The sequence below is a fragment of the Microcaecilia unicolor genome, chromosome 8, assembly GCF_901765095.1.
Source record: "Microcaecilia unicolor chromosome 8, aMicUni1.1, whole genome shotgun sequence".
NCBI classification, from domain to species: Eukaryota; Metazoa; Chordata; class Amphibia; order Gymnophiona; family Siphonopidae; genus Microcaecilia; species Microcaecilia unicolor.
In genome coordinates this window covers 212219186-212243574 of record NC_044038.1, presented here as the reverse complement: position 1 = coordinate 212243574, position 24389 = coordinate 212219186, and the positions used below count along the sequence as shown (strand labels likewise).

Below are 24389 nucleotides of genomic sequence, written 5' to 3'. Positions count from 1 at the left end.
GGCATGAGTGCTTACACCAGCCATAGAACTGGTGGAAATGCTTAGGCCTAAATGTTATTGATATCCAAGTTTATTTTTTTTTGTTTTGTTTTGTTACATTTGTACCCCACACTTTCCCACTCATGGCAGGCTCAATGCGGCTTACATGGGGCAATGGAGGGTTAAGTGACTTACCTAGAGTCACAAGGAGCTGCCTGTGCCTGAAGTGGGAATCAAACTCAGTTCCTCAGGACCAAAGTCCACCACACTAACCACTAGGCCACTCCTCCACTGTTGCTACTATTTGAGATTCTACATGGAATGTTGCTATTCCCCTAGCAACATTCCATGTAGAAGTCAGCCCTTGCAGATCACCAATGTGGCCGCGCAGGTTTCTGCTTCTGTGAGTCTGACGTCCTGCACGTATGTGCAGGACGTCAGACTCACAGAAACAGAAGCCTGCGCAGCCTTCTACATGGAATGTTGCTAGTGGAATAGCAACATTCCATGTAGAATCTCCAATAGTAGCAACATTCCATGTAGAATCTCCAATAGTATCTATTTTATTTTTGTTACATTTGTACCCTGTGCTTTCCCACTCATGGCAGGCTCAATGCGGCTTACATGGGGCAATGGAGGGTTAAGTGACTTGCCCAGAGTCACAAGGAGCTGCCCGTGCCTGAAGTGGAAATCAAACTCAGTTCCTCAGGACCAAAGTCCACCACCCTAACCACTAGGCCACTCCTCCACTGTTGCTATTCCACTAGCAACATTCCATGTAGAAGTCGGCCCTTGCAGATCACCAATGTGGCCGCGCAGGCTTCTGCTTCTGTGAGACTGACGTCCTGCATGTTCGTGCAGGACGTCAGACTCACAGAAACAGAAGCCTGCACAGCCTTCTACATGGAATGTTGCTAGTGGAATAGCAACATTCCATGTAGAATCTCCAATAGTAGCAACATTCCATGTAGAATCTCCAATAGTATCTATTTTATTTTTGTTACATTTGTACCCTGCGCTTTCCCACTCATGGCAGGCTCAATGCGGCTTACATGGGGCAATGGAGGGTTAAGTGACTTACCTAGAGTCACAAGGAGCTGCCTGTGCCTGAAGTGGGAATCAAGCTCAGTTCCTCAGTTCCTCAGGACCAGAGTCCACCACCCTAACCACTAGGCCGCTCCTCCATTTGTCCTTCTCTTTCTATCATTATTATTTGTGATTATTGTTATCATTCCAATTGCTGTTGCTTTAGAATTGTTGAAGGTCTTTACCATTTAACGCAGGGGTGGGCAACCACAGACCTTGAGAGCCATAACCCTGTCAGGTTTTCAAGACTTCCACAATGAATATACATCAGATTGATTTGCATGTACGGCTTCCATTGTATGCAATTAGAGCTCATACTGAGGACTGGGGGGCTGTTGGCAAAATTAATTCACCCTGTTCACACTCCACTAGTCACCTTAACTCAGTCCAGGCCAGAACTGGGGTTCTGAGCAACAAAAAGGGTTTAATTAAAATAGAGTCTTTAAGTAAAAAGAGACAAATATTTGCACAATAGTAAACACTCCAGGCAGAAGAGGAAAGCAAAATTAGTATTAATATCTTTAGAGTCTTTTATTTGTTTCTTTAGGACTCTCAGCTCCTATGAGTCTCTTCTTCACTGTTCCCTCTAAGCTGAGCAGGAGTCCTCCACCTACAGTCCTACCAGTGGGTGGTGCTGTTTCACTATCACATTTTCAATAGTGATGCACAGGCAAGCTCTGGGGGACTCCAGGGAACCTGCCTGTCTCTAGCCACTGATTGAGGCACCACCCCCCACTGGGAGCAATGCAGTGGAGGACTCCTGGTTAACTTAGAAGGAACAGTGTGTGTGGTCTTTATATCTTTTACTGCTATATCCTCTCTGAGTTGGTTTACTCCATATATGAGCACCACTGTTAGTCTCTTTTTCTCTTTGTAGATCCCACAGATATCATCTTTGTCCCCTCCTGTTTCTTAGCACCAGGATCCTCTGTTGTTTCTCCAGTTTTTCCTACTGTTCCACTCAAACCATTACTTCAGTGGTTCCCAAACCTGGTCTCGGAGGCACCCCAGCCAGTCAGGTTTTCAATATATCCACAATGAATATTCATGAGATAGATTTGTATACAGTGGAGGCAGTGCATACAAATGTCTCTCATGAATATTCATTGTGGGTATCCTGAAAACTTGACTGGCTGGGGTGCCTCCAGGACCAGGTTTGTGAACCGCTGCATTACGTCATTGCTCAAGAGATCCCCAAATGGTGGGGGCATTCACCAGCAGTATTGTAGTAGAGCCATGAGGTCTCTACATAAGTTATTGAAGAAATCTTATTGGCGGGGAGGGGAAGTTATCAGTGTGGGCTACCACAAAGATATGTTATTTTACTGTTAACCCCAGTTATTAGTAACTTGGACTCATCACATAAAATGAGACCTGTGCTAAAATAGCATGAGTTAGTAGTAAAATAATACATCGTAACAATAGTCCATGTTGATAACTACAGCCCTTGAAGTACTATAAACAATTTTGGAGCCAACACCTTCAAAAGGAAATAAGATAGAGTTAGTCCAGAGGGAATCTACTAAAATGGTAAGTGATCTAGTCATAACCCATATGGAGGCTGACTTAAAAATCTCAAAATATATCCTTTGGAAGAAAGGTAAGAGAAGGGAGATATAGTGGTTAGGGTGGTGGACTTTGGTCCAGAGGAACTGAGTTCAATTCCCACTTCAGGCACAGGCAGCTCCTTGTGACTCTGGGCAAGTCACTTAGCTCTCCATTGCCCCAGGTACAAATAAGTACCTGTATACAATATGTAAGCCGCATTGAGCCTGCCATGAGTGGGAAAGCGCGGGGTACAAATGTAACAAAATAAAATAAATAAATAAATGATAGAGACATTTAAATACCTCCATGATATAAATGCAATTGAAAGGAAGCTCTAAAATAAGAGGCCATAGGATGGAAGATGGACTCAGGAGTAATGTAAGGAAATCTTTCTTTATGGAAAGGGTGGTATGGAATGGCCTCCAAAGGAAGGTGATCAAAATAAGAACAGTATTTGAATTCAGAAAAGCATGGGTGAAACACAGAGGGGCCCTTTTACTAAGCCGTGGTAAAAAGTGGCTTGCGGTAGTGTAGGCGCGGGTCTTGGGCACGTGCAGAAATATTTTTCAGCGCACATACAAAAAAAATGCCTTTTTAAAATTTTTGCCAAAAGTGGACGTGCGGCAAAAATCAAAATTACCGCGTGTCCATTTTGGGTCTGCGACCTTACCACCAGCCATAGACCTAACGGTAAAACATTTGGGAGGTAATGACCTATGCACGTCAGATGCCACTTGGCACGCGTCCGCTACGCATGTCCGAAAATAAAAATTATTTTTCAGACACGCATAGTGGAGGCGCGCAAAAAATGAAATTACCACAAAAGGCATGTGCTAGTCGGGCGATAAGTTCATTTTCATGCGCTTTGGGTGCGCATAGAGTCTACCGTAGCTTAGTAAAAGGGGTCCTGAAGATCTTTGAGAGAGAAGAAGGGATTGTAGAACTTTGTAGTACCCAGTCTGCATTGACAGACTGGGTAGGCCATATTGCCTCTGCCATCATGTTCCGTTTTTGTTTCTTAATGTTGGCATTATGATTAGAATTAAGACAGAGCTAAGGTAGAAGCCTAACCTGATAACTAAGACAACATTACATTTTTCATTACATGCTGAGAGTTTGTACATGGAATTTCAAATCAAATCAATTCTTGTATACCGCTAATATCCCCTTTCCAGGATTCAGTGTGGTTTACAATCTAGGTGAGTCAAAATCAGGTAGTGTTAGTGTGAGATAAAAGAAACATTAGAGATATTGGATTAATGCATAAGACAAAAAACATTAAGGAAAGGATAATGGATGATACTAGGAGGTAGAAGTCATGATGGATGACTGAAGAAAGCTGTTCCAGAAAGTAAAAGGACCTGGTGACAAGCAAGGTAAATCCATTCTTGTTGACCCAGTTTTGGTAATATTTGACAAGCTGGGCTGTTACCAAAGATCCAAACCAAATTCCAAACTGTTCAAGTTGTATATTCTAATTTAAAGAACCTTGACCATAGGCACCACTGATAAGAGCTTTTCTGGTCTTCTTTCTAGTATTCATCATTTCTTCTTTTATCCTGTCCCTGGAAAAAAAATAGCCTGCGTATTCTACGCCTTTTGTTGTAAGTGCTGTATTTTAATCAAAAGGTGAATGTCCTGTTGCATAATTAAAAGTGTTGCCATTTATCACTTGAGTGCTTCTAGAAGTTGATAGGCTGATAAGGATGTGCACTCGTTAGGGTAAATTCAGTTTCTTAGTCCTCACAAAATGAAATTGTATATGCTAATATGTAATGACGCCAAACAAAATGAAAATGCATATATCCCTACTGGATTATCTGATAAACCTCTGTTCCAGAGCTGTAGCAGGTTTGTTCAGTGACACAGGGCATAAGGGAATGGTGCGCCAAAATTATACCCGGTCCCACTGGATTTCCTTGCTTGGCTGGGATATGCCACGGCGCAGTGGGTAGAATAGAAGCGGCACATGGCGTGTTTCTCACTCAGGACTTTCCTGCTCTGTTCAGTAAGGAACCAAGGGGCTCTTTTACTAAGCCGCGTAGGTGCCTACGCGCGTCAAATTGGAGTTACCTCCCGGTTACCGCGTGGGCCTTGTGGTAATTTCAGTTTTGGCGCACGTCTGCTATGCATGCCTGAAAAACTATTTTTTATTTTCTGGCGCACTTAATGGACGCGCGTAGGTCATTACCGCCCAGATTCTTTTCTGCTAGGTCAATGGCTGGCGGTAAGGTCTCAGACCCAGAATGGACGTGCGGCAATTTTGATTTTGCCACACATCCATTTTCGGCAAAATTTTAAAAAGAGCCCTTTTTTACAGGAGCGCTAAAAAACGGATTGGCGTGCGCCCAAAACCCACGCCTATACTACCGCAAGCCATTTTTAGCGCGTCTTTGTAAAAGGACCCCCAAGACTAAAAATCCAACACATTTGATATAATAATTTGCACCTCCAGCGTTCTGAAGCTGACTCCATGGCAGTGTGGCAGTGAAGCCATGTAGTATTCGTAGGGTTCGTAATTGCACTCCCGATCACTGCCCCGCCCTTGAGGGAACTCTGTACAGTTGCCAGGGAAAGAAACGCGACTTCAGAAGGAGAAGAGACCAACCACAGGCAATCGCAATCGCTGTCAGTGCCCCGCTCTCCAAGGGCAGGGAAGGCTGCATGGTAGCGCGACATCAGAAGGAGAAGGGACCAACCACAGGCAATTGCACTCGCTCTCACTGCCCCACCCTCGGAGGGAAGGGAAGGCTGCATAGTAACGCCACGACCAGAGAACAGAGGACCATGGTGGCGGGAAGCATACAAACTGCCTGACAGGACTCTCACTTTCAAGAAAGTTGAACTCCGAGGTACGGACATCTAAGGAGGAGGTAGCTGCAGAGAACAGAAGGGGAGAAAAAAGCTCCACGAAAAACACACTGAACTCCAAGGTACAGACATCAAAGGAGGAGGCAAGTGGACAGAACGGAAGGGGAGGAATACAAGTTTTTGAAAATGTGCATACTCTATACCTTTTAGAAAATCTTGTAAATAAACTTCACTAACAGACAGAAACAAAAGAATACAAGTACATAAAAAATATACATCTCATACAGCAGCATGATAGTACTGATAATACACCACTGAAAATTATTGATTACCATCAGAGTACATTTCTCCTAACACTTCCCTTAAAAACATTAATGGCAGAAGGTCATTACCTTGCTAGCGCCCGTTTCATTTCAATGAGAAAGGGGCTTTTTTTTTAAACTAGTATACTATAAAGTTTAGGTTGACAATACAATTGACAAATTTAGGGCCTTGTTTACTAAGGTGCACTAGTGTTTTTGGCGTGTGCATAAAATTAGCACTTGCTAACTGTGTAGGCATCCATAGGAATAGTAAGGATGCCTACACGGTTAGTGTGTGCTAATGGTTGGCACGCGCTAAAACGCTAATGTGCCTCTAGCGCAGCTTAGTAAATAGGGCCCTTAGAGACCCTTTTACTAGCACGTGGTAAAATCTGGGCTTAATGCATTTTAATGTGGATTTTACCTGTGTGCTTTGCCCACATTTACTCCCAGATTCTATATAGCATGATTTAAGTTGCATGCACAAATCCAGTCATATTCTGGATTTGTGTGTGCAACCTAATTAGTTAACAAGCCAATCAGCACAAATAATTGTCAATTAACAAGCAATTATTGACACTAATTGGCATCAATTAGAATTTATGTGGCCCTTTTACTAATTTGCATAGGAGCATATCCTTATTTTTGAAAGAGAAGGGCGGCCATCTTCCGACACAAAGTGGAAGATGGCCAGCTTTCTCCTAATGCCGGCCAAATCGGTATAATCGAAAGCCGATTTTGGCTGGCTTCAACTGCTTTCTGTCGCAGGGCTGGCCAAAGTTCAAGGGGGTGTGTCGGCAGTGTACCGAAGGCGGGACGGGGGCATGGTTAAGAGATGGCCGGCCTCAGCCGATAATGGAAAAAAGAAGGGCGCCCCTGACGAACATTTGGCCGACTTGGTCCCTTTTTGTTCATGACCAAGCCTCGAAAAGGTGCCCAAACTGACCAGATGACCACCAGAGGGAATCGGGGATCACATCCCCTTATTCCCCCAGTGGTCATCAACCCCCTCCCACTCAAAAAAAACCCCAATTTAAAAACATTTTTTCCAGCCTCTATGCCAGCCTCAAATGTCATACCCAGCTCCATGACAGCAGTATGCAGGTCCCTGGAGCAGTTTTTAGAGGGTGCAGTGCACTTCAGGCAGGCAGAGCCAGGCCCATCCCCCCCTACCTGTTACACTTGTGGTGGTAAATGGGAGCCCTCCAACCCCCCCCTCCCAAACCCACTGTACCCATATGTAGGTGCCCCCCTTCATCCCTAAGGGCTGTGGTAGTGGTGTACACTTGTGGGTAGTGGATTTTTGGGGGGCTCAGCACCCAAGGTAAGGGAGCTATGCAGCTGGGAGCAATTTGTGATGTCCACTGCAGTGCCCCCTAGGGTGCCCGGTTGGTATCCTGGCATGTGAGGCGGACCAGTGCACTACAAATGCTGGCTTCTCCCATGACTAAATGGCTTGGATTTGGCCGGGTTTGAGATGGCCGCCATTAGTTTCCATTATTGGTGAAAACCAATGGCGGCCATCTCTAATGCCGGTGATCTCTAAGGGCGGCCCAAATGTTGAGATTTGGCCGGCCCCAACCGTATTATCAAAACGAAAGATGGCCAGCCATCTTGTTTTGATATTACAGTCGGGTACGCCGCTTGACGGGGCTGTCATTAGAGATGGCCGCCATTATAGATGGCCGCCCCCGTTCGATTATGCCCCTTCACGTGTGTACAATGCGTGTCAAATTAGAACAACTACCTGGCTACTGCATGCCCTGGGCGGTAATTCTAATTTTTACACGCGTCTGCTACTCGTGGCAGAAAATATTTTTTATTTTCTTCCGAGTGGCGCTAACTGGGCAGTAATCGACAGTGCATACGCGCTGACGATTACCACCTGGTTAATGCATGAGACCTTACAGCTAAGTCAATGGGTGACAGTAAGGTCTCAGGTCCAAAATGGACACGCGCCAATATTTATTTTGCTGCACGTCTATTTTTCAGCCAATAAAAAAAAGGCCGTTTTCTGCAGGCACGCTGAAAATGGATCTGCGTGCATCCAATACATGTGCCTACACCAGCGCAGGCCATTTTTTGGCACGCCTTAGTAAAATGGCCCCTATGTGCACAGCTGTCTACGTGTATTCTGTAAAGTTATGCGTGTAAATTCTAATGCGCATAACTGAAAACGGAGTATGGCCGTGGGTGTGGAATGGACGGGTTGTGGGCTTTTCTAAAATTTGCGCATTGTTATAGAATATACCTGATCCACGCCTAATTTAGCCATAGGCATTTACACCAAATTTTTCTTGGCATAAATGCCCCTAACTGAGTTTAGTCACGTGGATGGCTGCTTGGTGTATTCTATAAATGCAGGCTTATTCTATAAAGTACTTATTCTAGGCGTATTTTATAGAATATGTCTAGGCGTACTTTTTTTCCATGTGGATTTTTTAGGCATAATATATTTTATTTTTTTGTTACATTTGTACCCCGCGCTTTCCCACTCATAGCAGGTTCAATGCGGTTTACATATTATATACAGGTACTTATTTGTACCTGGGGCAATGGAGGGTTAAGTGACTTGCCCAGAGTCACAAGGAGCTGCCTCTGCCTGCAGTGGGAATTGAACCCAGTTCCTCAGGACCAAAGTCCACCATGCTAACCACTAGGCCACTCCTCCACTCTGCAGTGCATTTTTAGGTTTTTTTTTTTTTTTTTTACAAAATTTGCAGATTATATGCTAATATTCCCATTAGTGAGTGGTACCTGTGAAAAATTAAAGAGGAATCACTTACCGCTTCTGATTTAGGAGGTGCTAAGTGTTTAAATTGCTACATAGTTGCTGTGCATAATCTATTAACTTCTTAGACAATATCTTCTCGCCTCAGAGTCTTTTTAACAACATTTTCATCTTCCAAAGATGAAGAATAACAAAGCTTGTTCTTCATTTTCTAAGATTGCTTTCTCGTACATAAAATCCATCTCTTTCCAATTTTTCTGTTTTTATTATTTTTCTTAATGCTTTTACTTCAGTTTTGCCTTGGAAAACTGAATTACCATAATTTCCCTGACTGGGTCTCCTTTTTCAATTAAATGCAATGTCATGTTGCTGAAAAAGTTCAGATATGTCTCTCCGTAACTCTGTGTGGCTGAGTTGCATGACTTGTTTTCTTTATCATATACATGCATCGAGTTTGTTCATATATTAATTCCATGTGTATCATATTAAAATGCTGTTATATACTATGACTGTATATGTTTACTACAAGTGTGCTCAGAAATTTTGCTAGTCTTAATTTTGCCTATTTTTTTTTTTTTTGCTTCATTTATTTAAAACTAGAAACAACAAACTTAAAAAAGAAAATGAAAAACAAAACAAAATATAAATACCCCTTTCCTGTGAAAAGGAACAAAAAAAAATCCCTCAAAATATCTCACCTCGGGCCCTGTTTACTATGGTGCACTAGCATTTAAGCATGTGCTAACGCTAGTGAGACCCAAATGGGTGTCTTTAGCATTAGCGCATGCTAATTTTTAGCATGCTGTAAAAACACTAGTGTGCCTACAGTGGGGCTTAGTAAACATGGCCCTTCATCTTTCCCAGCCACCCAGACCTCCCTGAGCATCTTATCTCATCCGGGTAGTCTTCATAGGGCAGGAATGCAGGGAGCTATTTGCGGGTGTTGTGGCCTCACAATGCACAAGGGAGGCGGGGCATAAAATTGCTCCCTGTTCATTGCCCTTCCTGATTTTGCCATGACACAGTGGGAACATTAGGGACCTGCTGCAGAGGGTGTGTTTCTGGCTCAGAACACTTCTGTAGCAATGATCTCCAGTCTCACCTGCCCTGCCAATCACTAGTATGTAATGGCATCAGCCCACCCAAATCCGACACCATTTTAAATTTCTCTCTGTGTGGAATAACTTGTCACCTGCGTTAGCAGGAATCACATACCTTGAATTTCCAAAAAAGCTGTGAAGGCTCAGCATTGGAGTCAAGCTGTTGATTGATTCCTTCCAAGGGCAATGTCTCCAAATGGGTTAATTTTACACATACCATGACAGGAATGAACCTCACTTCTAAGCCAGATTGTGGGGGGTAAGTGAGGGTCAATGCCTTTACATTTAGGGTGGAATTGAGAGGATTTAATTGTATCTATGTTCAGTTTTGGAGGCCGTATCTTGCAAAGGATGTTAAAAAAATGGAAGCGGTGCAAAGAAAAGCTACGAGGATGGTATGGGATTTACGTTCCAAGACGTATGAAGAGAGGCTTGCTGACCTGAACATGTACACCCTGGAGGAAAGGAGGAACAGGGGTGATATGATACAGACGTTCAAATATTTGAAAGGTATTAATCCGCAAATGAATCTTTTCCGGAGATGGGAAGGCGGTAGAACGAGAGGACATGAAATGAGATTGAAGGGGGGCAGACTCAGGAAAGATGTCAGGAAGTATTTCTTCACGGAGAGGGTGGTGGACGCTTGGAATGCCCTCCCGTGGGAGGTGGTGGAGATGAAAACGGTAACGGAGTTCAAACATGCGTGGGACATGCATAAAGGAATCCTGTGCAGAAGGAATGGATCCTTAGAAGCTTAGCTGAAATTGGGTGGCGGAGCAGTTGGGGGGAAGAGGGGGTGGTGGTTGGTACGCGAGGATAGGGGAGGGCAGACTTATACGGTCTGTACCAGAGCCGGTGATGGGAGGCGGGACTGGTGGTTGGGAGGCGGGAAATACTGCTGGGCAGACTTATATGGCCTGTGCCCTGAAAAGGACAGGTACAAATTCAAGGTAAGGTATACACATATGAGTTTGTCTTGGGCAGACTGGATGGACCATGCAGGTCTTTTTCTGCCGTCATCTACTATGTTACTATCCTGCTTATAATCGAACGAGAAAAACGCCCAAGTTCCGACCTAAATCGGGAGATGGGCGTTTTTCTCACAAAAACAAATAAAGCGGTATAATCGAAAGCCGAACTTTGGACGCTTTCAACTGCACTCCGTCGCGGATGCGGACAAAGTTGACGGGGGCGTGTCGGAGGCATGGTGAAGGCGGAACTGGGGCGTGGTTATCACCCGAACAGAGATGGGCGCCTTTCGCCGATAATGGATGCGTTTGTAGCTAGAATTTAGGGCACTTTTCCTGGACCCTGTTTTTTCACGAATAAGGCCCCCAAAAGTGCCCTAAATGACCAGATGACCCCCAGAGGGAGTCGGGGATGACCTCCCCTGACTCCCCCAGTGGTCACTAACCCCCTCCCACCACAAAAAAATGATGTTTCACAACTTTTTACTTTCACCCTCAAATGTCATACCCTCCTCCCAAGCAGCAGTATGCAGGTCCCTGGAGCAGTTGTTAGGGGGTGCAGTGGACGTCAGGCAGGTGGACCCAGGCCCATCCCCCCCTACCTGTTACAATTGTGCTGCTTAATGCTTAGTCGTCCAACCCCCCCAAACCCACTGTACCCACATGTAGGTGCCCCCCTTCACCTCTTAGGGCTATAGTAATGGTGTAGACTTGTGGGCAGTGGGTTTTGAGGGGGATTTGGGGGGCTCAACACCCAAGGGAAGGGTGCTATGCACCTGGGAGCTCTTTGACCTTTTTTTTTGTTTTTGTAAAAGTGCCCCCTAGGGTGCCCGGTTGGTGTCCTGGCATGTGAGGGGGACCAGTGCACTATGAATCCTGGCCCCTCCCACGAACAAATGCCTTGGAGTTATTCGTTTTTGAGCTGGGCGATTTCATTTTCCATTATCGGTGAAAAGCAAAAACGCCCAGCTCACACCTTGGCGAATAAAACATGGGCGTCTATTTTTTTTTGGAACATACGGTTCACTCCGCCCCTTCACGGACCCGTTCTCGGAGATAAACGCCCATGGAGATAGGCGTTTCTGTTCGATTATGCCCCTCTATGTATGTTGTACAAGGATTGGTTAGAACTATTTTATACTAGATAGGGGCTGGCTGTGAGGTTTTATTTTTATGTGTTTTGATGTCGGAAATAGCTTTGAGTTTTTCCAGTAGAAAGATTATAAATACATTCAAATGAATATAACAAAATGGTACTGGCTGCCATGAACTGAATATCAGTCGATTAAATTTCAACTCAAAGATTCTATTCGTTTTGTTTTGTTTCTTTTATTGAGGCTTGATATCCCGCCTTTCAGCCAGACAACCAAAGCGGTTTACAAAATTTTTTTAAAAATCATAGAAAGGTACTACATCGTAACTAGGACAGGAGGAGAAAGAGGTGGAGCAAATGAGCGAGTACTCTGCCACCTACAACTCACCATACTACTCCAGGGAGCCATGGGGAAAGGCCAGAGAAAAAAGGTGGGTTTTCAGAGCAGAGCAAAATTTGACATGGGACAACTCTGTTCTGAGGTCCAAGGGGGGCTGTTAAAATGTAGCAAAATTGTTTTCACCTTGTAGTTTCTTGATTCTTGTGTCCCTGGATGGTCCAGTTGATGCAGGTCACTGGAAAGTGTTTTTTTTTCTTATCCAGGAGGAGGGCTAGATATAAACTCTGCTCAGATTGCAAGAGAAGAATGAAAATTACTACTACTACTACTACTATTTAGCATTTTTATAGCGCTACAAGGCGCACGCAGCGCTGCACAAACATAGAAGAAAGACAGTCCCTGCTCAAAGAGCTTACAATCTAATAGACAAGAAATAAAGTAAGCAAATCAAATCAATTAATGTGTACAGGAAGGAGGAGAGGAGGGAAGGTGGAGGCGAGTGGTTACAAGTGGTTACGAGTCCAAAGCAATGTTAAAGAGGTGGGCTTTCAGTCTAGATTTAAAGGTGGCCAAGGATGGGGCAAGACGTAGGGGCTCAGGAAGTTTATTCCAGGCGTAGGGTGCAGCGAGACAGAAGGCGCGAAGTCTGGAGCTGGCAGTAGTGGAGAAGGGAACAGATAAGAAGGATTTATCCATGGAGCGGAGTGCCCGGGAAGGGGTGTAGGGAAGGACGAGTGTGGAGAGATACTGGGAGCAGCAGAGTGAGTACATTTATAGGTTAGTAGAAGAAGTTTGAACAGGATACGAAAAAGGATAGGGAGCCAGTGAAGCGACTTGAGGAGAGGGGTAGTATGAGTAAAGCGACCCTGGCGGAAGGTTGACTTTGTCCAGACAAAACAAATGAAATAAAATCAAATGAAAAAAAAAAAGAAAGAAAGAGGAAAAAAGAAAAACAACAACTGAGGACAGATGCCTCAACACAGGTGAACAAAAAGTATATTTAAGAATAATGATAAATTTTCAATGATTCTTACACTTACATCAAATCATTTCTTCTTGGGTTGAGTCACTATGGTCCAGTTTCTCTCTTGAATTCCTTACATTTACAAAAATAACATGGCGTATAGAGGAAGAGCAGCATTATTCATAAAGTGGAAGGTCCTAATCAATTATCTTCTCTGCTACATTTACTACTTAATATTACACAGAGGCTCATTTTTTTTAAATGGGTCCTTTCATTCTGACGGTGAAAAATATCTTTAATAATAGGGTCAGTTTGATAGAGCATTGTACTGTTTTATGAAGCATCAATATTAAGCACCAAACTGATACTCTACAAATGAGGTTTAAACATCTCTTGAATGTGCAGAGTTAGAGATTTTTTAAAAATGTGTTTGGATTTACATTATTCTAGTGTACCAAACGCCTTGAAAACAACATATGACCACCTAAACTTCCAGAAACTACTAAAAACTAACTTGTTCAAAAAGGCATGCCCTAGCGATCCAACTTAGATGCCTTAACCCAACGGCATAACGAAACCAAAGCTAGAACTGGACATAATTTAACTCTTCTTCCTTACGATTTCCAATGTGCCTATCACACATTGACCTTTGCTCTATCACTACCTCACTCTGTATTTGTTCAAACCGGTATTGGTGATCGCCTGAATGGTACTATGTAATCCACATTGAGCCTGCAAATAGGTGGGAAAATGTGGGATACAAATGTAACAAATAAATAAATAAAATAGTCACTCCAGCTGGGCATGATTTTGGCAGAGTTGGAGGCAGGGGCATAGCCAGACCTCGAGTTGGAAGAGGGCCAGAGCCCAAGATGGGGGGGGGGGGGGGCACATTTTGGTCTGCTGCCTCACTGCACCCCCTCCGCCGTCCTGCCACTTCCCACCCACTGCTGCCGCTATGCATCTTGGCTGGTGGGGGTCCCCAACTCCTGCCAGCTGAGGCTTTCATCCAGCGCTAAAAGGAGCGTGCTGGACATGAGGGGAAGAGAGAGCAGGGCAGGCAATGCAGCAGCACTGGAGACCAGCACTGGACGAAGGCTTCAGCTGGCAGGGGTTGGGACCCCCGCCAGCCAAACCAGGGGCCCAGAGCAAATTTGGGGGAGCCCAGGCCCCCAAGGCACCATGTAACTACACCACTGGTTGGAGGTTAGACTCATTTGACCTCTAGTTGCTTGGCCTTGCAGCCAGTTTTTCATGAAGCTCAATTCTACTTCTAGAGAAGCAGAGCTGCCCGATAGTGCTCTGTTCTAGCTTTCCCTGCTTCCCCTCTTCTACAGTTGCCCTTCCTTTCCTCATTTCTCCTTGCCTTACTCTTAACCCTTTCCTCTCCTTCATCCTCCTGCTTTCCCTATCTGTTTTCTTCATTCTAGAGCTTTCACCCTGATCTTCCCTAGCCCTTCCCCCCCATCCTTCGTTAGCCTTCAGCCCATTTGTGTTCGGCCCCTATCTAACGTGGTTGCCTTGTTCTTGTTTCCATTTGATTGTAAGCTCTTCGAGCAGGGACTGTCCTTCTATGTTATATTGTACAGCGCTGCGTAACCCTAGTAGCGCTTTAGAAATGTCAAATAGTAGTAGTAGTAAGATGGAGATTTAGGCCATTCCTGGACTTCTGACAATCACATCCCGATGGATGATGGGACCTGTAGCATTGATTTCAATGGGTAGAATCAAAAAATATCACATTGCTTTGGGATATAAGTTCACAATCAGGACTGGTCCAAAAGTCTCCTTTCTGGAAATGGGTCACTTGGCAGCAGGGGCGTAGCCAGACAACATATTTTGGGTGGGCCTAGGCAAGAAGTGGGTGGGCACCAAGTATTCTTTCCCCCCCCCCCCCCCAACCACCACCAAAATAATATCTCAACTGACGGGAAAACGCTTCTTTCCACCCTGGCAGTCTGCAGCAGGCATGCGCTGAAAACTGAGCATGCTCAGGTGCTGGTATCGTGGAGAGCAGCACTTTTGTTGCCATCAGGGGGAAGTCTTCAGCTGGTCAAGCTTGGGATTCCCACCAGCTACCGCTAAACGTGTGCTACTGTTGGGTGGGCCTGAGCCCTAAATGGGTGGGCTCTGGCCCACCCAGGCCCACCTGTGGCTACGCCACTGCTTGGCAGCTCTGAGGTCGATGGTTATATGACTTTTCTTGGCAGAAAGTCTTGATTTTGTTATTGTGTTGTGTCCCAGCAAAATGTTCAAATTGAAACCCATCATTGTAACAAACAGGTAAATCAACCTTATGACGAGAACACTGTGTTCAGAAAGAACATGAAGGAAGATTATGAAAACAAAATTAAGTCCCAAGATAAAAATCTAGCATCGAGACTGAAAATAAAAATGTTAACCTTTTGTATATTTCTATAAATCCTTGAGCAAAGCAGTTAGCAAATTGTTAAATTCAGTGGATAAAATCTCTTTGTGAATTACCCATTCCCTGGAAGTACTGAGTGAAATCAACAGGTTCGACTGTGACTCAGCATTAGGTCAGGTTATAAATGTGTCAGACCCTGCTTTTTATTAAGAGAGGAGCTTGCAAAAGGCAGAAGTATTACAGTACCAGCTAAAGCAAGACCCAGGGGTATCAGATATTGAGATAAAAGTGGGAAATAAGACACAATTTCTGTAGGCACAATACAAAACAAGAAAGACAATATAATTAGCAGATGGTGAGAAACCAGTTCCAGAAAAATGAGATTATACCATTTTATGGACTATGTGGATGTTTGATACAAGATTGATTCTAACACTCCCACAATGCCTAATTCTATTTTTATGTTGTTAGAACTCTTTTCACTGTAGCAAACCAGTGCTTTTTAGGTTGCTTTGCAAAATCTAGTAACCTAGAACTGTGTAGCTAATATCAAAGCAACATTTTTATGTGGTACAATTAGCAAAATATGGAGTCTTTTTAGATATCTATAATATCACCAAAATTCGCCCTTTTCCTTTCTGAGCACACTACCAGAACCCTAATTCACACTCTTATCACCTCTCGCTTAGACTATTGAAACTTGCTTCTCACAGGTCTCCTACTTAGCCATCTCTCTCCTCTAGTCTGTTCAAAATTCTGCTGCACGACTAATATTCCACCAGTGTCATTATGCTCATATTAGCCCTCTCCTCACTTCACTGGCTTCCTATCCGTTTCCGCATACAGTTCAAACTCCTCTTATTGACCTATAAGTGCATTCACTCTGCAGCTCCTCAGTACCACTCCACTCTAATCTCTCCGTACATTCCTCCCCGGGAACTTCGTTCACTGGGTAAATCTCTCTTATCTGCACCCTTCTCCTCCACTGCTAACTCCAGACTCCATTCCTTTTATCTTGCTGCACCATATGCCTGGAATAGACTTTCTGAGCTGGTAAGTCAAGCTCCATCTCTGCTAAAAGCTCACCTTTTGATGCTGCTTTTAACTCCTAACCCTTATTCACTTGTTCAGAACCCTTATTTTATCATCCTCACTTTAATATTCCCTTATCTCTTGTTTGTCCTGTTTGTATGTCCTAATTAGATAGTAAGCTCAGTCAAGCAGGGACTGTCTCTTCATGTTCAAGTGTACAGCGCTGCGTACGTCTAGTAGCGCTGTAGAAATGATAAGTAGTAGTAGTAGTAGCACAAGTACGGCCATGAAATAATAATATGATATTAGCACAGTAACAGTAGCATAGATAAAGGCCAGCATAATCTCATTCAGTCTGCCCAGAAAGGTGGCCAGGGATACACCTGCAGCCATATACAGGTTAGCCTCATCCCCGTGTTGTAAGGGTTGTTTGTACCTGTTGTTCAATGCAGGGTACCCCCCACCCCCCATACTCTGTGTGTGCGTGTGTGTGAGAGAGAGAGAGAGTCAAACTGTGAGTGGAAATACTCTATCCCCAAAATTCTATAAATGGCATTCAACTGACTGCACAGTTATAGAAGAGGGTCAATTACTTGTGTAGCACACTTAATTAAATGGCACTAAAAACCAATAATTGGAATTAGCAAGCACTAATTGGCAGTAACGTTCCATTGTGCACATAACAGATTTACACGTTCTGTAAACAGCACACCTAATTTCTCTTGTGCTCAAATGCAGAAGGGAAATTAACTGGGAGGGGCATGGGCGTGTCAGGGGCATTCTATTCCTGTGCGCACTTTTTAGAATAGTTGCATTTACATGCCCAACTGCCACATTTAGGTGCCACCATTTACGCTAATAATAGACATGGTGTAAGCAGTCGTGCCTAAGGTTTGGCACATAACTGCAGACTTATGCTAATATTCTTTAACAGATTTGGTGCACAAATCCGCCTTCATAGAATACTAGCGTCCAGTTTTTTTGACATCTAACTTTTAGCAACCTATATTAAATATACCTCATACTTTTATTCCATCTTCAGATGGTAAATAAGCTAAACATGACTTCTTTAAAATATTTTAAAAAGGGGCGGGCCTTATTAATGAAATCCTTGTAAAGGACTGGATCATACCTTGATGTTATTGCTATGTGCATCGGGTTTCAGTAGATCAGAGGTAAGAAACTAACCTATAACCCCATTCAGCCTCTGGGAAGTTTCCATCCGGTCCAAGTCTAACATGGTGAGAATAGTGTAATTAGTCTACAAGTGATGTCATCATAACATCTTCGGATTTCCAGGGTGGAAGTATTGGAGAGTATCCTCCTGATCCTACCTCATGCCCTCTCCTCAAACCTTTGGGAAGTGATAGGACTTCTTCACTGTGGCAGTGCTCATTTCCAGGTCTATACCAACCTCCAAGAAACAATAGGTGGACAATTTTCAAATGATGTTTCCTGGGTAGCTAAGAGCCTGCACTCTTTCTCAATGCAAATATTTTTACCAACATATATTACAGGTTCTTTGACCCCTGAAGCAGGCTCACATGCCGAAACATGGCCATGTCAGGTCCTTAATGTGTTGATTTGCTGTACATTTTAAAGGTCCTGTATTGATTTCTTTGGAATCCTCGTCTTTTTTGCCTCACTTCTGTTGAGCAGCAATACTTTTACAAGTGCCATGAAGAGATAGATGAAGGCTGAAACTGGCCGACAGTGCTTGGGAATTTCATTTTTAGATCCCAGCATGCACTTTAAGGAACAGACTTTTCATCTGCTACAAAGCACAGGCAAACCTAGGATTATAAAACTACCGCAGGGCCATTAGGCACCAAATATTCAAACTGAAATTCTGTGAGAGGTTGTCTTTGAAAATTCACTTGCACATCCACAGTACAAAGTACCCACAGGCCTGTAAGTAACATATCCATTTTCTAAATGGATCGGCTAGATATTCCCCTCTGGGAGTTCTTAAATGACAATAAAAGGTGTGCATGTATTTAGATTAATAGGATTTGGGGATTTACCCGTGAGAAACGTTACAGGCATCAATGGAGCATCTATGATGGTTTCGCTTCCTATGTACTCTCAAGTAACTTTTCAGGTTCTAGTGAATATTTTATTATTATTATTATTATTGTTATTATTAGTTTTATTTTTTGGTTTGGCTAAATACTAGTGATGGGCAGCCTGAAAATTGTCATTTCGTATCATTTCCCGTGTTGTTTCTAAGAGTATTCATTTTTTTTAATGTCCTCCGCCCCATTTGTTGCAATGGAAAATGACAGGAAACAACAATTTTCAGGGCCCTATCCATGTGCTCCTCCCCCCAAAGCAAACAATTCCCCTCTCCATGACTCCCCTCCCCCTAGGCCCCCAGAACTATCTGAATATCCCTGGTGGTCTAGTGGAGTGCTTTGTTCCTGCTCCTGCACCGTGACCATGCCAAACTCTCATATTGGTGATTAGGTAAAAAGACCAGAACTGTAGTTTGACAAATTCTCACCATAGTTTTGTGGTACTTCAGAGTCCGCTAGCACACCCATACTGTAGCTGGCAGGGATCTCCAAGCCAGTGGCGTAGCCAAGGGTGGGCCTGGGTGGGCCCAGGCCCACCCACTTTGGGCTCTGGCCCACCTAGTAGCAGCACACCTATGATGTGGCTGGCAGAGATCCCCAAGCCCCATCAGCCGAAAACTCCCAACAACTGTTCCTCCTGCATACGTTGTAAATAGCAGATCTTTGCCTGCAGCGACTGTTACATACTGCTCGCACCGGCCCCACAGCCTTGCCTCTGATGTATTTCCGCCTATGGGGAAACAGCAAGTTGTATCAGAGGGAAGGCTGTGGGGCCAACATGAGCAGTGTGTATTTGTTGCTGCTCGCTGAAAGTAAAGATCTGCTATTTAAAAGGTATACGGGGGAGGGGGGATATTTGAGAGACCATATGGCATGCAGGCGAGAGAGGGAGAGACCAAATCATTTGTGGGACAAGATGGAGTTCTTCTGCCCACCCATCTTGGGCCCAGGCCCACCCAAAATTGGGTGTCTGGCTACGCCCCTGCTCCAAGCCCTACCAGCTGAAGACCTCCTCCTCCTGCAGAGAGAAATTCTTTCCAAGCTTGGCATCTGGTGGCAGTGTCCCCAAGCCACCGCTTCTACTGCCCCCCCCCCCCCATGCATGTGCAAAAACTGAGTATGCGAAGGGGTTAGCAGTGGCTCCGGGTCAATGCAACTGGCTATCAAACTTTGAAGACTTCTCGCTGCTGGAGGAGGAGGTCTTCAGTTGTCAGGGCTTGTGGATCCATCCCTCAGCTCAGGTCTTTAGAGTTCGCATTTTTTTTTTTTTGGAGAGGGGAAGGGGCAGGACGGGGGCACAGAGAAAAGTATCCATTTAAATTCTAGGAATATATAAAAAATTACTTATATGATCACTATATATAAGTACATAAGTATTGGAAGCAGGATACTTGGCTAGATGAACCATTGGTCTGACCCAACATGGCTATTCTGATGTTTTTAAGACTGTCCTGTTTATCTGCTGAACTAATTTCCATGCCACCATACTTACCTGGGTATTCCGTGCCAGAGTCCAGACATGGCCCGGCATTGAATACCCAGGCTTAATTCAGCCCGCAGCTGTCAGAGGCTTAAGAACCAATGACCATCGCAGGCTGAATATCATGCCTGCAGTAAATCAGGAGTGAGAAAGCAACAAGATCAGTAGTCCATCAAATCCAACATTGAAGAGAGAAACAAGAGGCATACCTTATAAGAAACAAGCAGTCTGTATTGATATTCAAAATCTCCCAGGGATTTGAACATCTGTGCCCGGCATGGCCATGTTTCACCTGAAAACTTGCTGCATCAGGGACAAAGTTACCAGCTGGTCTAAAACCACTACGACTGGTCCAACACGTAAAAGTGTAGAAAGCAGTGCATTTTTTCTAGCAAAAAAGGTGCTGGTATTCAAATGCCGGGCCACCCTTCAGCAGTGGGGTGATCACTAAAGAGGCCCACCCCACAATAGCCAGGCCCCCTGCAACCAACCACAGAATCTATGACAAGGCAGAATTGGTGTGTAGAGCCTAAGCTCTTTCATTAAAACTTGGGGACCATGTGTCAATTTTAGCAGACAATGGAAAAGGTGCTAGTACTCAGTACCTCAAGTACCCCCTCAAAAAAAGCCCTGGTAGAAAGCAACGCTCCTTCTCCTGGGTGTCTTTTTTTTTCAGGCGAAACATGGCCATGTCATGCACAAATGTTTGAATCCCTGGAAGCTTTTGAATATCAACAAAGATTATTTGTTTCTTATAAGGTCTGCTTCTTGTTTCTGTCTTCCTAGAGTAAATCAGGCCTAGATCATATAAAAAAAAGGTCCATCACAGTTTTGCCCTCCCTCCTATATGTTGCCATTCTAAATATCTAAGTGATACCCTAAGGAGCTCACACAGATATGTTACTTTAAAACAGAGGTGGGAAAGCATTTGGACCAAAGGGTCACATTTAGGACACGTTCATCAAGGAGGAACCAGTGAGTGCTGGGGCTGCTTCAGGAATCCCAAAACTTAACAAGCATGTGTAAGGCGGTGTCTCTTGGACTCCCAAAGCCAAATATATATGTTATGGAAATGGTCTAGAAGCTAGAAAGTGGAAGGAGACAGCCTGTATTTGAATTTATTAATTGTTAATCTGCTGAGTTATTCTTTAGCTAAACTTTGACCCTGACTCATTGAAATAAAATTGGTTATGTCAGGTAAAACATTTCCGATGAATTCTTCAGTGTAGTACAGAATATCAAGGTGAAAACAAAAACGTAAATGCATTCTCTTTTTGATATTCAGCATTAATTCCTTTTCCATGTTATGTTCAATATAAATCGCCTTTTCTTAGAATTCAGGCTGCTTTTTGCTCCATGTAATATTATGTATGCTGTCCTTTTTCCACGCTCGTTAGTATTTCCAATGTCCTCATTAATAAGGTCTGCAGTGACTACTGAAGCACTGAAAGCAGGTGTTTTTTCATGTACCACATGATCATGGAAACGCATCTTCTGTACTGCTGGCAAGGGCTGGCAAATCACAAATTGCATAAGAATGTGTTAACAGATGGCCACAAATTTTGTCGGGAGAGAGATGGTAAAAACCCTGAACAAGGATGTTATTTCCACGGCTGACTGGTAAGGTAATAAAATTATTTAATGGAATGTGTGTCCTTTGAACAGTAACCAGCACACGCAGTTTTTTTTTAAAATGAAAGTGCCCTTAGTATGGAGACAGCATTGTTGTATAATAAACCAGGTAGTGGAATCTCTCTCCCCCCCCCCCCCCCCATCAGTGAGCCAGAGGTGTTTGAACACCCAACAATACTTGGTAAAGCCATAGTGCTATCTTCTGCCTCAAGGCTCCTCCAAGAAACGAAGAGTCTCTGGCTGCCTGGGTCTTCAATGAGAGAGATGGAGAGGGATGGGCTGTCATTTGCAATGCAGGGCAGCAGAAGAACAGTAATCCTTGTGGTCAAACGGACAAACCAGTCACAACAAGGGTGACAAAAGAAGGGGTAGCAGACGATAATATCACAATTATCACTTTTATTAACCATCCAAGACTCGACACGAGTCGTGTTTCAGCCCACAAGGGCCTTCCTCAGGAGTCTTATATAGGATGTGTGCTGATGTATATCTGAGCCCAATATGTAACAAAATGCTATATAAAGTCACCAGCTACAGGCTTCCACTATAGATTGTGCAGGGCAGGCGAGGGCGTGCTTGCCACAGAGGAGTTCTAACTATGCGTGCGTACTGTGGATAGTGGCGCCTTCACCTGCCCTGCGCAATCTAGAGTGGAAGTCCATAGCTGACAACTTTATATAGATTTTTTTTTAATGTATTGGGTCAGATATACATCAACACACATCCTATATGACTCCTGAGGAAAGCCCTTGTGGGCCGAAAAACGACTCATGTCAAGGCTTGGATGGTTAATAAAGGTGATAATTCTGTCATTTGCAATGACATGTCGTTAATGAACAAAAATGAGCAGACAAACATGACATTTCATGTTTTTTCATCTGCTGATAATAGAGTGTACTTTTTTGAAAGAGTGCTCACTATTTGCAAAAAGGGTGCAGTTTTTGAAAAAGTGCACACTGTTTTTCAAATAGTGCCAGCCACTGGAATATTATGCATGAGCAAAACCACACATGAAACGCATGCACATGCATGAATTATCAGGGAAACTGTACGCACTTTTTCTGAAAGAACATGCACTCAATGATATTACTCCCATGACAACAAAAGAGCCAAATGAAAACAAATTCTAGTCACCGTATCTCAAAAAGATATAGAGGAATTAGAAAAGGTTCAAAAAGAGTGGCCAAAATGATAGAGGGGATGGAACTCTTCCCATATGAGGAAAGGCTAAAGAGGTTAGGGCTCTTCAGCTTGGAAAAGAGACGGCTGAGAGGGATATGATTGAGGTCTACAAAATCCTGAGTGGTGTAAAGCGGGTGGTGGTGAATCTATTTTTCACTCATTTTAAAAAGTACAAAGACCAGGGAACACTCAATGAAATTGCATGGAAATAATTTTAAAACAGATAGCAGAAAATATTATTTCACTCAAAGAATAAAGCTCTGGAACTCATTGCTAGAGTATGTTGTAACAGTAGTTAGAGTATCTGGGTTTAACAAAGGTTTGGACAAGTTCCTGGAGGAAAAGTGCATAGTCTGTTATAGAGATGGACATGGGAGAAGCCACTGCTTGCCCTGGGATTGATAGCATGGAATGGTGCTTCTATTTGGGTTTCTGCCAGGTACTTGTGACCTGGATTGGCCACTGCTGGAAGCAGGATACTGGGCCAGATGGACCATTGACCTGACCCAGTATGGCTATTATTATATTCTTAAGCAGTCTATTCCTTTATAGAATAGTAACGTAACTGTCTATTAATGCGCCAAATATTTGATCGCTCATGCCAGCCATAGAGCTGTAGTACGTTCTAGTGTCTGTGGCAACTATGTACATAACTTACAGTATTCTGTAAATTAAGTCATGTCAATGTCTCGCCCTTGCTTTGCCCTGTCTCCACCCCTTGTAGATATGCACTATGTAAGTCAAGTGGTTATTTGCAAAATAACACTTTAGCAGCATGTGGGCGTGTTTCCTGTTTCATTAAAAAGAAAAAAAAAAGCACATCCCGATTGCTAGCACCTTTAGATCAATAAATATTTTTTCAAATTTTGTAATCTAGGGGCCCTTTTACTAAGCTGCATAGGCGCCTACGCACGTCCAACATGCGCCAATTCTGAACTACCTCAGCATTCTAGATGTGTTGATGATTACTACCCGGTTAACGCGTGAAACCTTACCGCTAAGTGAATGGGGTGACGGTAAGGTCTCAGACCCAAAATGGACACGTGCCAATTTCCATTTTGCCGCACGCCCATTTTCAGCCCCAAAAAGGCATTTTTTACAGGCGTGCTGAAAAATGGATCTGTATGCATCCCGAACACACGCCTACACTAGCGCAGGCCATTTTTCACCGCACCTTAGTAAAAGGACCCCTCAATTTTACCTATGGGACCTGGATGCTCTTTTAGGATCACAGAAGAATTTGTGTGGGATTCATCTTCCATCTGTACCATTCATAACTACATAACATTTGCCTCACTCATCAACCAATGAGATGAAAGGTAGAAACCGGGTATAGGATATAATTAATCTGATAAGCTTTGCAGAGACCTGAGGAACACGGAGATGGCAACGAATTCTGAAAGGAAATGCTGTGATTTACCTGTTAACAAAGACGAACCGTTGAGCTGTTAAAGATGAACTTGATGAAACAATTAAATTGCACTGCACATTCATAAGAAACTGACACAGGGTGCTCTCTGTAACATTTCCATTAGAAAAATAATAGGACACCTCCATCATAGGCAATAAATGAAAATTGTTAGCTGCTACTTTGCATGTGGCATATGAAAATGTTTGACGTTTATTGATTTTAATTCACCTTCTCTTATAAAATTCAGGAGGACATGAAAAAGTGTCAGCTTATATAGAATATGATAA

General features: G+C 43.6%; 1 protein-coding gene across 2 annotated transcripts in view; it reads left to right on the top strand.

Moving 5' to 3' along the window:
- The window catches only part of DOK5 (docking protein 5), a 160250-nt gene that overhangs the window by 71257 nt on the left and 64604 nt on the right, over positions 1-24389 (top strand). Inside the window, exon 1 of one of the 2 annotated variants that reach the window (XM_030212133.1) lies at positions 21382-21502. The exons of the other annotated variant lie outside the window; for it this stretch is intronic. Coding sequence (XP_030067993.1) covers positions 21476-21502 — 27 coding nt within the window. The 5' untranslated portion in view covers positions 21382-21475. Of the gene's footprint in view, positions 1-21381; positions 21503-24389 lie in introns of those variants that run through there. 2 annotated transcript variants of the gene reach the window in all.